This window comes from Panthera leo, chromosome B4 (assembly GCF_018350215.1).
Source record: "Panthera leo isolate Ple1 chromosome B4, P.leo_Ple1_pat1.1, whole genome shotgun sequence".
In the NCBI taxonomy this organism is placed as follows: domain Eukaryota; kingdom Metazoa; phylum Chordata; class Mammalia; order Carnivora; family Felidae; genus Panthera; species Panthera leo.
This window is the reverse complement of record NC_056685.1, coordinates 98636473-98652859: the sequence shown is the minus strand read 5'-3', so window position 1 is coordinate 98652859 and position 16387 is coordinate 98636473. Positions and strand designations below refer to the sequence as shown.

The 16387-nt window shown below is 36.7% G+C and overlaps 1 protein-coding gene across 1 annotated transcript in view; it reads right to left on the bottom strand.

Annotated features, from left to right (window-relative positions):
• Positions 1-16387, bottom strand: part of GLIPR1L2 (GLIPR1 like 2) — a 67420-nt gene that overhangs the window by 39965 nt on the left and 11068 nt on the right. Inside the window, exon 4 of the mRNA XM_042948330.1 lies at positions 5803-5888. Coding sequence (XP_042804264.1) covers positions 5803-5888 — 86 coding nt within the window. The remainder of the gene's footprint in view (positions 1-5802; positions 5889-16387) is intronic.

Sequence of the window (16387 nt, the reverse complement as noted above, 5' to 3'; positions counted from 1 at the left end):
ATCACCACAATAAATCTAGTGAACACCTGCCATCGTATGTAGTTACAAATGTTTTTTCCTTGTGATGAGAAATTTTAAGTTCTACTCTCTTAGCAACTTTCAAATATGCAATACCTTATTATTAAGTGTAGTCACTATGCTCTACATTACATTCTCATGACTTATTTATTTTATAAGTAGAAGTGGAAGTTTGTACCTTTGACCTCTTTACCCATTTTGCCCACCACTAACTTCCACCTCTGGCAACCAACCAATCTGTTCTTTATATCTATAAGCTTGTTTTTTTGTGTTTGCTTGGGTTTTTGTTTGTTTGTTTGTTTTATATGTAAGTAAGATCACAATGGTATCTTTCTTTTTCTGACATTTCACTTAGCATAAGGGTCATCCATGTTGTCACAAATGGCAAGGATTTTCATTCTTTTATATGGCTGAATAGTATTTCAGTGTGTGTGTGTGTGTGTGTGTGTGTGTGTGTGTATGTATCACATGTTCTTTATCCATTCATCCATCAATGGACACAAGATATGAGTTTCATATCTTGGCTATTGTAAATGCTGCTGAAATGAACATGTGGATGCATATATATATTTTATGAGTTAGTGTTTACATTTTCTTCAAATAAATACCCAGAAGTAGAATTACTGCTTTAAATCCAGAATTACTGGATCATGTGGTCTATTATCAAGTTTTTGAGGAACCTCCCCTTGTTTTCCATAATAGCTGCACCAGTTTACATTCGATAGTAGGCATTTCAATGTTTAGATTCAAGAACTTCTATTTCTGAAATTTTTATCATTTCTTTAAATATTTGTATCTATCTATAGCTTTATTTTCTGTTCTATTATTTTTGTTCTGTTCTTCGGGGCCTCCAATTATTCACATGTTGAATCTGATTTATCAGTGCCTATTTGTAATTTTCTCTTTACAGATTTTTTAACATTTATTTATTTTTGATAGACAGAGAGAGACAGAGCACAAGTGGGGGAGGGGCAGAGAGAGAGAGGGAGACACAGCATCCAAAGCAGGCTCCAGGCTCTGAGCTGTCAGCACAGAGCCTGATGCGGGGCTTGAACCCACAAACTGTGAGATCATGACCTGAGCCGAAGTCAATGCTTAACCGACTGAGCCACCCAGGCGCCCCTATAATTTTCTCTTTAACTTTTAAAGACCTCCATATCCCTGACTGTGTTTTTCAGCATTTTTGATTCCACGTGCTGTTTTCAATTTGACTTTCAGTTATTCATTAGTATATTTGAGATGTACTAAAAATACTTTTGTTTACCTGAAATCCAAATTTAACTTGGCATCCTGTATTTAATCTGGCAACCTTCAGGCTGATCCTCCACTTGGACCCCCTCCTACCCTGCTCAAACACTGAAACCCAGACTTAACAATCTCCTATACTGTCAATTCAATAAGCACACTTTAATAAGAGGTTACACCAGGGTATCTTCTTCTTTTTGTCCCTCTTCCACTGTTTCCCCCATTCTCTTCCAATATTTCTCATTTTTCCCCCTAGGATCTTATTCTTGGCATACTGTTCTTTCTCTATGTGTTGTACCTGGGTGAGTTCTTCCGTTTTTATATTTTCAGTGTTGTCTATATGCTAATGATTCTGAAATACAGCCCTGTTCTGTACCCTAAACTTACTAGTCTTATCTACTCAGATGTTAAACAGGTATTTAAAGCTAATGATGATCAAAACCCATTATCTATTTTCCATAGCTTCCTCTCTTCATATAATTCATATCTCAATTCCACCAAACCTGATAGTTATATTTGACTCTCTTTTTTTCCTCATCACTATATCAAATTAGTCTCCAAGACTGGCTAGTTTTCCCCCATAAATATTAATCAAATTTGTCTCATTATCTCTACTTCTCTCATAAATACTCAAATAGGAACCTCATCTCGCCCCTGGACTGTAACAAAAAACTTCAAATTGATTTGCTTTCCTTAGATTTTGCATTAAAAATATTTTTTAACTTAAAAGAATCCCTCACTTAGAAAAAAGTTGCAATATAGTACAAATAACTTTTACTTTGAACCATCTTAATGCAAGTTGCCAATATGATACCTTATCATCTTGGAATACTTAGTATTTCCTACAAACAAGGATATTCTTCTACATAACAATAACACAACCAACAAAATCAGGAAATTAACATTGTTACATTACTACATTCTAATATTTGGACCTCATTCAATTTTTTACTAGCTGTGCTAATACTGTCCTTTGTAACAAAAGATCATGTTCAAAATTGCATTGCATTTAGTTTTCATGTCTTTGTTTTCTTTCGTCTAGGACAGTGCTCCACTTTTTATTTGACATTCATGATCTTGACATTGTTCGAAGATAGCATGCTAGTTATTTTGCAGACAAATTCTCAACAAATCTGAAGTTTGGGTTTATTTGATGCTTCTCTGTGACTGGACTTGGTTGTGCATCTTTGGCAAGAGTACCACAGTAGTGATGCTGTGTTTTTCTCCTTGCATCCTCTCAGGTGGTGCAGGTTTGTTTGTTTGTTTGTTTTTGTTTTTAATTTTTCCCATTGCTGATGATGTTCACATTGGTCACTTTACTCGGGTGGTGTCTGCCAAACTGCTCTGTTGTAAAATTATTTTCCCATTAGTAATTAAGTACTTTTATGGGGAGTTACTTTGGAACTATTAATACATTGTTCCTCGTTGAACTTCTAATTTATTCATTTATTAATTTATATTAGTATGAATCATAGTTTCCTGTTGTATCCCATGAGTTCTAATCAATTACTATTATTATTTCAGTACTCTAATCATCCCAGATTTGACCACAGAGAGCCCTTTAAAGTGGATTCTGTGTCCTTGTGTGTTTGTTTTCCTATATGTCCCTGTCACTCTTTGAGCACTTACTTCTTTGTTTACGAGTATAAAAAGATGGTCTGGGTTTATCTTATATTTTCCCTGCCCCAGCCTTGGAACCTTTCTCCACTGAGCCCTGGTTTTTTTTTAGTGAAGGCCTGAATTTGGAAACCAAGATCTGGGTGCTAGCTGTGCTCATTCCTTTGGGGGTGGGAAGCCGTTGCTCCAAAGCCATCCCAGAGCTAGGGAATATATGCATGTAGGTACACACATATACAAATATTTACAACTATGACTATTTATATTTATTGAAATCCTTAAGTTCCAATACCTCTAGTTCCAAGTCATCACAAGACTCATGCTTGTTTTCTTCCTTTACATATTTATACTCCATCCTCTGACAGTGAGAAAACTGGTGCCCATTATCCTTAACCTATTTGTATATTTGATCAATCCCCTCAGTATATCTCCAGTCCTCGTTATTCCTTCTCCCCTCTCTTCTACATGGGTGCCCTCCTCACCCTGCTTGCACTCTTACACCCTACACCAGGCTGGTAGAGTTGCCACATTTAGCAAATATAAATATAGGATGTTGCCATTTGCAATGTCATGAATGGAGTTCCAGAGTATTATGCTAAGTGAAATAAGTCAGTCAGAGAAAGAAAAATACCATATGACTTCTCTCATATGTGGAATTTAAGAAACAAATGAGCATGGGGCGCCTGGGTGGCTCAGTCGGTTAAGCGTCCTACTTCAGCTCAGATCACGATCTCGTGGTCCGTGAGTTCGAGCCCCGCGTCAGGCTCTGGGCTGATGGCTCAGAGCCTGGAGCCTGCTTCTGCCCCTCCCCCATTCATGCTCTGTCTCTCTCTGTCTCAAAAATAAATAAACATTAAAAAAAATTAAAAAAAAAAAGAAACAAATGAGCAAAGGGGAAAAAAAGAGAGAGGCAAAGCAAGAAACAGACACTTAATTATAGAAAACAAATTGATGGCTACCAGAAGGGAGGTGGATGAGGGGATGGGTGAAATAGGTGATGGGGATTAAGGAGGGCACTTTGGTGAGCACTGGGTGTTGTATGGAAGCATGGAATCACTATATTGTACACCTGAAACTAATATTACACTGTTAACTAACTGAAATTAAAATTTTTTGTTGTTGTTGTTTATTTATTTCTGAGAGACATAGTGAGATAAAGCACAAGCAGAGGAGGGGCAGAGAGAGAGGGAGACACAGAATCTGATGCAGGTTCCAGGCTCTGACTGTCAGCACAGAGCCTGATGTGGGCTTGAAGTCACTGAGCCGAAGTTGGATGCTTAACCAACTGAGCCACCCAGGTGCCCCTAACTAACTGAAATTTAAATAAAAATTTTTAAAAATATGTAGGATGCCTAGTTGAACTCAAATTGCAGAAAATAACAAAGAAATTCTTAGGTAAGTATATCCCATGCAGTATTTGGAAGATACATATACTAAAAATATTTTTTTTGTTTACCCTGAAGTTCAAATTTAACTGGGCATCCTGTATTTAATTTGGCAACTTATAGGCTGATCCTCCACTTGGGTCCCCTCCTACCTGGCTCAGACTGCGAAACCCAGCTTTGGGCTTTTCCAGTGTGTAGATTCCCTCCTTACTCTACTAGAGTTCTGACCCCTCCCATGCAGGCCACCTCACCTACATTAAAGCTTTCCTCACCTAGTTTGGACTCTGACACCTCATGTAAAATTGTCCCTAAACATGGCTGCCCCCTTACCTGTGTAGGTTTTAATACCTCTTTGTCAGGGCACTCCTATATGTGAACCCTTTCCTCATTCTGCTTGGGCTCCAACAACCAGTGCCAAACCACCCCTCTGTGGATGCAGTCTTTACCTGCTCAGTCTCTGATACTCTATGCCAGGCTTCTTACTCCCACCCCATGATGATGCTCTCTTCCACATACTTGGGCTCAGATACCACATACTAAGCTGTCTCGGTATGGGAAACCCTTCATCCTGTTGTCTCTGAAAACTCAAGCCTGACCTCATGCATGGACGGCTCACTTTCTCCAAAGGGGCTCTAACTTTCTATTCAAGGCCATACCCCTATGCAGACACTGTCCTAACCCTGCGTAGGCTGTTTTCTCATATCCACTGCACTGTGTATGAATCCCTTGTCATTCTGCTTAGGCTCTAATATGTCACATCTTGTGACCCTCTGTGTGGATGCCTCCCTTGTTCTGACCTACCTAATGGTGTTAGAATTGAATTTTTTAGAAGGAGAAAGAAAAGGGGAAGAGGAAGAGCAAGACTTTGCATCTTGAGTCAAGTGAAATAAGGGCAAAAATGTTAGGGTGGATTCATCTCAGCTGTGGCATTATGATGAAATTGTCCATTAATTCCTTTATCACAAAATCACAATGTGTCCCTTAGTGTCTGAATTTATCCCTTAGTACATTCTTCTAAGCACCATATATTCCAGGGATAGTTATATTTTATATGCTCTCATGTTTGGAAAAACTGAACGAAAAATTTAACCAAACGTATTTTCTACTTTCATCTTTTGAATATTTGGGGGGGGCGACTAAAATAAAAGGCTATTAAACTACTTTACTTCTTTTCTTTTTATAAATATTTTAGAATATCCTATCCTTTAGAGCAGTCATTTTCAAACAGGCTACTATTTCAGGAATTAGCTGGGAAGTGTTTTCAGGGGAAAATTGTTCGTTCTCATTCTTTCTTTCAGACATTGTGGTATGTCTCCAAGGGCAAAAACAGGAGTAAGAGAGGGCAGAAATAGCTGTGAAGTCTAGAAAAATCTAAAGATGAACCTATTTCAACCCTCTTTTAATAATATAATAACACCCCTCTGGTCAAAAGAACAATATTAATGTGACAATGAAAAACTAGTGTTCAACACTTCATTTTTCTTATCATAGAATGTGTTATGGATTTTTTATGTTTAAGTTATTTTCTTTATCTTACTGCATAGAAAATCTGTGCATCTGTCATATCTGCTACATTGAGAACAAACTATTCCTGGTGTATAAGGCCTTCTCGACAGAGATCCTCTAGAAAAAAGCAGAAAACATTTAGTTAAAAAAAGTCTCAAATCTCATCATTTAAATAACATGGTTACCAATTTTCAGTTAGGTTATAAAAGTGATTTAACTAAGAAAATGGACCCTAGGAAGTACTGAAACTGGAAATTTCAGTAATCTTCTCCTTTTTTCCCCTAAGAAAATTGTCTCTGAATTCCCATGTCCTTGAAACAAAGTAGTATAATTTAAATGAGTTAGTTTTAATGTTGCTTTCATTTTAGTTTGTAGCAAAATTTTCCTTTCAAAATGATGTTATAGAATGTTTTATAATTAATTGCTTTCTGCTTGGTACAAATGTATTAAAAGTTCTATAGAAATGATATATTAAATTTCTGATGAGTTTGCAAAATTCTGAAATGCCTATTGTCCCAAAAACCCAGCTGCTTGGCTTACTTAGAGGTCTGCTTTAAAAATACATAAATATAGGGAGCTGTGGTAGCTCAATTGGTTAAGCATCCGGCTTCAGCTCAGGTCATGATCTCATGGTTTGTGAGTTAGAGTTCCGCATCAGGTGAGCTCCAGCCCTGCTTTGGGTGAACAGGAGCCCTGCTTCAGGTGAGTCCTACTTCACTCTCTCTTTCTTCCTCTCTCTCTCTGCCCTGGCTCACTTGCTTTCTCTCTTTCTCTCAATTAAAAAAAATGTAAATATATAAACAAGCAAATAAATTAAAGTGGATTTAAAAAATTTGGTTTAACCCATTGTAAGGAACAGGGGGAAGAAGTGAGAAATTATTACATCAATTTCCTAGAGCTAGGTAAAAAAAGAGGCTCCAAAGTAGATACGAATTGGGAAGCTTATATGAAGGATTTAGGTTAAGAAAGAAGAAAGATAGGCAGGGAAATGATATTTTTTAGTGACCAGAAGGTCATTAATCCTGGTTATTTAAACAGGATTTTAAATTCTGTGTGTAGTTGGAAACTATAAAAACAAATGTTAGGCACATATGCCCCTGGTTTGGTCACTCTGGGCCATCTGGAAGAAGGGTGAAACCTAAGAAACACATATTCAAAAACCTGAATATCAAATTTCTGAGTCATATCTTATCAGAAGTTTTTGGTGATACCCAATAAGGTATATGATACCCATGAATGGCAAGCTTTCTAGTCCATCAAAGACATCCAGAGGTTTATAGTTATTTGCAGATCAGGTATCACTTCTCTAATGTCACTGTTCCACTATAAAACCATTTCAAGGAAGAGATGCATTTTGTTTGATCCTAGCAGAACACTAGCCTTTCAAAAATTCAAGAATTGATCTACTCACCTTTACCGACACCCTAGCCTACATTTCTTGCCCTAATCCCTTATCACTGAAATAGATGCCTCCAATACAAAAGCAGCACTTTTCCTGTCCTTAGACACAGGGACGGAGGACCCCTGCCCTTGAACCTATGCAAAATGCTACTCACTACAAAGACTGCCTTTAAAACCTGCAGCATAGGCCAATCACCCCATGATCATGTCTGATGACTATAGCCTAGAGTAACTTTGGAAAGGCAAATAAATAAGTGAAATATATATAAATAAATGTATCAATCAAAATAAATAAATTTACATCACGCTAGAATACAATGGGCCCTCTTTTTCAAAGATTTGAATTTCATATCACTATTTATATTATATGGCCAGAAATGCCAGACTAATACTCTCCCATGCCAATCTTCCTCTTGTTCTGAGTTTGTGAGAAGTCTAGCCTAAATCAAGTCTGAATCTATACAATTCCACAACTGCAACTGGAATTATTGGGCTGGATTAGGAGAAAACAACAGGTAAGTACCTATAACCAGCAATGTCCATTGAAATTTCACAGCTGTCCAAGCAGTACCTGAAGAAGCAGTCAAATTTCTCTATTTTTAGGTATTTGCTTTCTCTAAGTCAAGACTGAACAGTCCTCTGGGACATTTTTCAGACTGATATCTGACCATACCTTCATCTATAGGACCTGTGTCCAGGACTTAGGTAAGGACATGTTGCCTGGGTGGCCCAATGAGTAACTATACCCATGTCCAATCCTAAGTCCATTAGAAGACCATTATTCAAATTTTATTTTATTTATTTCATTTTATCTTTTTAAATCTTTATTTATTTATTTGAGAGAGAGAGAGCACGAACAGGGGAGGAACAGAGAGAGAGGGAGACACAGAATCTGAAGCAGGCTCCAGGCTCTGAGCTGTCAGCACAGAGCCTGATGCTGGGCTTGAACTCGCAACTGTGAGTTCATGACCTGAGCCAAAGTCAGACGCTTAACCAATTGAGCCACCCAGGCACCCCTCAAATTTTATAATAGATCTATATTGTTTCAAAATCAACGCAATTCTGGTGGTAACAGAAACTTTCAGGTGACTCAGCTTAATTATCTAACTCTTTATTTTTTATTTTTTAAATGTTTATTTATTTTTGAGAGAGAGAGAGAGAAACAAAGACAGAGAGTGAGCAAGGGAGGGACAGAGAGGGAGATACAGAATCCAAAGCAGGCTCCAGGCTCTGAGCTGTCAGCACAGAGCCCAACATAGGGCTTGAACTCATGGACCCCAAGACCATGACCTGAGCCAAAGTTGGACGCTTAACTGACTGAGCCATCCAGGTGCCCCTTAAGTGTACAACTCTTGATTTCAGCTCAGGTCATGATCTCACAGTTCATGGGATCGAGCCCTGCATTGGACTTGCACTAACAGTGTGGAGCCTGTTTAGGATTCTTTCTCTCCCTCTCTCTCTGCCCCTCCCCCACTTGCATGCACAGTCTCTCTCTTTCAAAATACATATAGAAACTTAAAAAAGAAAGAAACTTTTATTGCCTTCACTAGTCCTATATCTGCCACCACTTTGTTTATGAAGGAAGTAATCCAGCTCCATGGATTGACAATTTAGCAATTACAATTTGTAGGCAAATTTTTCTCTTCCAAGTTTTCCATGTACAAAACTCATCTTGCCTAAGGATTGTCCACAGAATGATGGCAGAGTACATCAAACAGGTGTTGACTTTTCCATCTCACACAGCCAAAATAACTAGACCACCTCCAATAACTCTTTTCACTTTCACTACCTCCACGTATCATCGAGAAATACCACAACATTGGCTTCTGGTTCATACCTGGACATCTATACGTTTCCAAAGAAGACTTAAAGATCTATCCCAATTAGCTACAGAAAACTGAAATGTAGTAAGCAGCAAGGTAGGTTATCTTTTAGCAATCCTATCTGGCTCTCCTTCTGATACATCTCATATATCTGTCTTTGCTAAAACTCCATAACTATCTGGACTTATTTAAGGTCAAGAAAAGCATGAATCTTGTTGGGTATTTTTGCCTCAAATTATCCCTGTATGTGCAAAGCTACCTTACTTTATATTGCTTTCCGTAAGACTCAGTTGGTCACATCTCCTCCTTCGCTTCCACATCTTGCACCCATGGATCTAGGCACCAGAGTTAAATACCAACAAAGCTCTTTTGAGATGGATATTATTTAGCTGCACCATCCTCTAATCCTCCCCAAGATACCATCTTCCTTCTAATCATGCCTCCTTTTTAAAAAATGTTTATTTATTTTTGAGAGAGAGAAAGAGAGGGAGAGAGAGAGAGAGAAAGAGAGAGAGAGAGAGAGAGAGAGAGAGAGAGAGAGAGAGAGAATGAGTGGGGGAGGGGCAGAGAGAGAGGGAGTCACAGAATCTGAAGCAGGGTCCAGACTCTGAGCTGTCAGCACAGAGCCCACGCAGGGCTTGAACTCACGAACCTCGAGATCATGACCTGAGCTGAAGTTTGAAGCTTAACCACCTGAGCCACCCAGGTAACCCTGATCATGCCTCCTTATTAATTTTGGCACCTGGGTCAGTCACTATCTACCTTTTCAGCCAAAATTGTCCTTGTCCTAGAATTTGGGACATAGATGATTACAATATGCTTATAGATAATTCATCCAATAACTTGGTCTGTTACTGAATGTTTTCACCATCTCAAAACTTCCCAATACTCCATAATTGTCACTTTTGTAGCCACACTCTGGATCTTGTTATCCCCTAAAGTTACTCCCACTTCTGAACTCACAAAGTAACACATTCCATTCCCTGACTGTAGCCTCCTATTCTTCCAGTTTGCTCACTCATTTACTCCTGCTACACTTCTCCATTAAGTTCACTGGTACTCCAAGTCTATTTACTCTCCTATTTTCTCCCTATCTGTACTGTTGTCTCTTCTCCATACAGCTCAGGTCTAATTGCGTTGCATATTATTATCTGGCTAAAACTCTAAAACTCTCTTGCACTGTTTTCCTTTAGGTCTACCTGACAAAACCCCAGTGTTGGAAAAAATGACAGAATCTTACTGTCCACATGCTCTATGTCTGCTTCAGGGCTGGTGGGTACCGCTGGAGAAAAATCATCACACTAGGTAGAGAATCCTTCTGTTTCTCTACTCAGCTTCCTCCCTCATTTTCCATAATAACTATTTAAAACCTTCCCAACCCTCAAAATTCCAGCTTCATTGTCTCCCCCTTTATTCTTAGGACATGATCTGTCTGTCCTACTTCACAGTGAAACATAATAACTGTTAGCTTGGAACATAAGAAATTTTCCATCACTAAATATGACAAATATACCTATTCCCTTCTTCTTTCCTTTCTAATACAACTGAAGAACTGCCCGTCTTCCTTTCTAACGCCAGTCTCTTTAATACCATTCCATCTTCTCAGGAACTTGTATCTTTATATATACATATACATATACATATACATATACATATACATATACATACATATATGCAATATATATCACATTGATAAACACAAAAGAACCATTTCTGTGGAGCAGAAGAAACTGATGCCAGCTTGGAATGAATTGAGGGCTGTTTTATTGTTATTATTTTGCTTTGTTTTCAAAGTGGGAAAGATGTGAGCCTGTTTAAATATTGACATGAAAGATCATATTTCTAAAGAATTACATTTATTATGTTTATCAATGAACTTCTTTTTAATTTGATATTTTAAAGTCCTTACTTTAATTGATCTCTTAGAATTAGAAATTTTGGACTACTACTACTACCTTCTAAAAACATTCTTTCCCCCATGCCTCCTGTGATACCATACTCTTCTGTTTTTTCTCCTGCCTGTGTGCCACTCTTAGGTTCCCCCTCCCACTTTCTCTCTCTTTAACTGCCTTTAAATGTTGGTATGGCATTCTGGAGGGCCTCTTCTCTTCTCTATCCTCTCTCACCAGGCAATCGCATTTATGCCCATGATTTCAATTACTGTATGTACTTTGGCACTCCGAATATTTGCCTATGCCATGCCTCATGAGCTTCTGACCCATATAACCACCTGCTTACTGAACATCTCAAAGTAGGTAATTCACAGCCAACTCAAATTCATTATATTCAAGATGGAATCCATCATCTTCCCTCCTTAAAAGTTCACTGTTCACCATTGCAGTTAATGGCAATATCAGTCATGCCTGAATGATAATTCTGAGAATCTTCCTTGACGATTTCCTCTCGTTACTTAATACGATGACCTACAAACCCTTTCTAAAAATGTCTCAAATACTTCTCCCATCTCAGTCGATATATCCTTTGTTGATGTTAAAGTAAATATATAAGTAAAAGTAATACATGTATAATACTTGTAAGTATATGGTGGAAAGGAGGAAGAAGAAAAGGGCAACCTTAAGGGAGAAAATGTCTCCATCCTTCACTTTCCATATGTCTCCCCAAAGGTAACTTCTGTTTAACAGCTTCTTATGATTCCTATCAGAAATAAGGGTTTTTTTTTTCACAAAAATTCTCAGTACTTATATATTGTGATAGATTGCTGTCAATCTAAGTATCTCTTAAAATACTAAAATAACAGTATTTTAGCTTGGCACATTAATGGCTAGCCTCATTACATTTCCCAACTTCCCTTGCAGCTCAGATGTGGTCATGTGATCAATTTTATATTCAATGGAATGGAAATAGCAGTGATGTACATCACTTCCCATCTGTGCTTTAAGAGATGGTCATGCCACCAACATATTTCTTTTCCCTTACTCTGAGCTCGAGCTAGTCCTCATCTGTGACTTGGATTCAATTTGCAGACAAAGACTCTGCCCTCAGGGAATGGTGAAGAAACAAGATGGGAGCAACCCGCGTCTCTGAATGACTAGTAGAGCACAGCTACTCACCTAACTGAAATTTCCCACTTCTCTCTGACTAAATCACTCTAGTTTCTGATCATGCTAGCTACTGTAACAAAAAGACTCAATCTTATTATTGTTCTGCATCTTAATTTTTCATCTAACAAGTGAGATTGGTACATAAAGATACCAGTAGTTTCAGAGGCTACACAATAATGTAGAGTAAATTAATTGCTCAGTCTGCTATTACTGGAGTCATTAGTTGTCTTATTGCAGTTTTATGCTATTAAAACAGGCTAGAATGGGTATCCTTGTATATATAACTTGGCCAATTTTCATGAAGATATTAATAACCTAAAATTCTAATAAGGGGATTACAAGATCAAAAGGTAAGCATATTTTAAATTTTGTAATTTTGCCAAATCCAGAAAGATTGTACCAATTTATTGTCCCCTCACATGTTCAGAGTATCAGTTAAGCTTTTCTATCTTCTCAGATGGATGAGTGAAAAGTCATCACTCATTTTTGCTTTTACTTGAATTACTTCAATATAAGTGAGATTGAATATCTTTTTGTATGGTTAATAACCATTTTTTTCCAGTAAATGACCTGTTCATATCTTCTGCACGTTGTTCTTCTGGGTTGTAGCTCTTTTTTTTTGGTATGAATTCTTTGTAAATTAAGAAGATTAACTCTGCCATATATTACACAACTATATTTTCCCAGTATATTATTTTTTCTTTGGCTAGATCTATGGTATTTCTCTAGCCATAAATGAGTTTTAAATTTGTATATAATCAAATGTATGAATATTTTCTGGATTTTTATGCGCTGTTTGGTAAGGCCCCAGGCTGTTGACCAGGATCTCTCGGTTTTGGCTGGGCCCAAACTGCAGCTGTGTCTTCTCAGCACTGTGCAGCTTGTGCGATGTCTGTGCAGGCCATCAGTTTCCAAGCAACTGTTCCTACCTAATCTTCCCAGAATCCTGCCTTGAGATGTGTAGCTTAGGAATTGAAGGACCCAAAAGGAATTTTTATAGACCTTTGGGGTCCTTCTTTGCAGCCTCCTACTCTTTGGGATCCTAGTCCTAAATATGAGACATCTTAACATCAATAAACACTGGTATTTCCTTTGCCCAGAAAACAATACATCCTTTCCTTGGCTTCTGTTTCTCTGGCTGTGGTTTGGAGAATTCTCTCAGAGTGAAAGCCAAGGCAAATAGAGGCTTCACACTAAGTTCTTTTCTATTTGCAAAGATCATAGCCCTGCACTGGTTATTTTGTAATGCCTGAAGGCAATTATCTTATATGTTTTGTCTGGTCTTTAGAGTTATTTTAATCAGGAGACTAATTCTTACACTAGCTTACATAATTTCCAAAGGCAAAGTGGGCCAAATATTTAAAAGCTAAAAAGAGGGGCGCCTGGGTGGCTCAGTTGGTTAAGCGTCCGACTTCGGCTCAGGTCACGATCTCGCGGTCCGCGGGTTCGAGCCCCGCGTCGGGCTTTGGGCTGATGGCTCCGAGCCTGGAGCCTGCTTCAGATTCTGTGTTTCCCTCTCTCTCTGCCCCTCCCCCGTTCATGCTGTGTCTCTCTCTGTCTGAAAAATAAATAAACGTTAAAAAAAAATTAAAAAAAAAAAAGCTAAAAAGATAAAGTATTTCTAGAAGAAAATGTGGAATAATAATACTTTGGGAAGTTGTGTCTAAGTATGACTCACACCTCAAAACCCATGAAAAAAAAGTATTGAGACATTTTTTTCCAATCACAAAATAATTCTTTTTGGAAAAAATAAATTGCATTAAAAATAAAGTAAAAAATGAAATATCAAACTGGGAAAATATTTGGAAGTGACATTATATGAAAGAGCTAATTTTCTTGCTATTTAAACACTCTTACAATTGAAAACAAAAGTCCAAGAACTGAAGAAAAAAATAGTGAATGTATAGGAACAGCCAGGTCCCAGAAAATGACATCCAAATTTTCTGAAACTTACAAAAAGGATACCTAAACTCATGTAAAATAGGTGAAAATTAAAACATACTGAACTCATAGCAGTAAATAGCAAAATGTTTGAAAATATATTATGTTAGCAAGGGAACAGAAAAATAGTCACACTCATATGTTGATATAAAAAATTGTTTTAGGAACACAGTGTGACTATGATGAATAGATAATAATACCTATCCAAATTAAAAGTACATATCCTTATTGACCTAGTAATCCCATGACTATGAAATCATATTAGTATGATATTAACTCATGTGAGAACTACATGTCTACTTGCATAATTATTGCTTGAAATAAAGCTAATAGAGTAAATATCCACCAAATGGAGAGAGCATTGTTTAAATAAACTTTTGCACAACATTAAATAAAAACAAAAGCAAACAAACAAACAAAAACACTGTAAAAATATTTTTTAAAAAACCCTGGAAACTCCTTGTGTACTCAAATGAAAAGACTTCAAGTACATATCACTAAGTTAAAAAAAAAATTAAAGAATGCCACAGAAAGTGTAGTGTGCTTCAGTTTGAGTTACAGAAACACACACATGAAGATAGATGTACTTTTGTATATGCACAGAATATATCTTTTAGGATAAAATATTGGGGAGAGTAAATGGAAACAGAAATGGAAACATTACTTTCTCCTTGGTAGCTTTGAATTTTCTATCATGATTATGTATCAAGTATTGAACATATTTTATTAAAATGACCTAAAATTACAGTCCACAGAAAGCAATGATAAAGAGGCTATATCACAAAATACAAAGGTTAAGCAAAAATTCTAATCAGAAGAAAATATATAACTGTAAATATCTTCAATATTAACAGGATTAAAGATAAAGGAATGTGTATACCTTAACAAAAATAGCAACATATAACAGCCTCTACTCCTAAAAAACACTCAGAAGATTGAATATCTCAAAATAAAATAGAAAACAACAGAATCATAAAGTATGAATAAATATGAAATCTTTTCTTGCAAAAGATCAATGAAATAGATTAACCCTCATGAGCTCCATTGAGCAAGAAAGGAAGAAAAATAGTCACTATTAAGATTTCTCTACATTTACTTTTCTTATAATTCTCTCCTCCTGCTTTTTTCCATATAGAACTTGCTCTTTAATTCCTCCCCCTTCCTTCATATATCCTAATATATTCTACCACTTTCTTTTAATTGGTGGCTTTCTTTAGCTTATAAAAATTCAACCAAAGTTATAAAAAAACAGCTTTCATCCAACTTTACACACTGACCCTATTTTTCTTCTCTTTACTGCCAAACATCTATATAAGAATAGTGTTCTAAATTGGCATTATTTTTCAAACTGCAAGTCATAAACCATTAATAGTTCATAAAATCAAATTTAGTGCTTCACAGACAATATTTTAAAATATGAAATAATTTTACTTAACTGTGAATAAAATATAACTTTTTTTTATCATAAATAGTAAAGATAGATATTGTTCTATAGAGCTCTTCTTTCAGTGATGTACTATATTTCATAATTCTAATATACACATATTTTCATATTTTAACATCTCTGCAATTGAGATCCATGTTAACATTTATGGTGTCTCAAAATTACATCCAGGCCCTGAATATGATATGGCTGTCACTGAACATTTGTGAACTTATCTTAGCTCTTCATATACTCATCACTTCAAATGGTTATATGCATTGTTTGCACTTAATGTATTTAACCTGCTATTCAAAATGTCTAAAATGATTACAGTATGTGTATCATTGAATCATAAATTATGATGTGTGTAGAAAAGCATAGAAAAAGGACCACCTCATACATAATACATAATAAAAAGAGACTGATGAGAAAGTAACTCTAAATGCTTTTTTTCTTAAATGCCAGGACAGTTCTAGTTTCTTTCTTACCTCACTAGATTCTCTTTAAACTCCTTTAACAATTCCTTTTCCTGAAGTTGAAATACTGTAATGATATAAGGCTTAGTCTTCAAGTCTCTTCCGTTCTATTTTCCATACTTACTTTCTCACAAGGTGATCTCAATGTAAAACCGACTCATTTCTGCCCCGACTCAAAACGGATCTCATGCAAAAACCGAAAATTCTGCAGTTCTTACTACTTAGAAACCTATCTTAGACCTTCATCTGACTAACTCCTTCTCATGATTCATTTACATTTCCCACATTCATTTGTTTGTGTTCTGTGTCTGAAACAGAACACTTGATCTTCCCTCAAGGTCTACTCATTGGAGAGGCTTCCCTATCTGATTTAATGGCATCACCATTCATCCAGCTGCTCAGACTGAAGGCATAGATAGCATCCTTGATTATTCTATTCTGTTCACCCTTAAAGTTAAACCAATCAGCAGGTATTATTAGCTCCAAATTC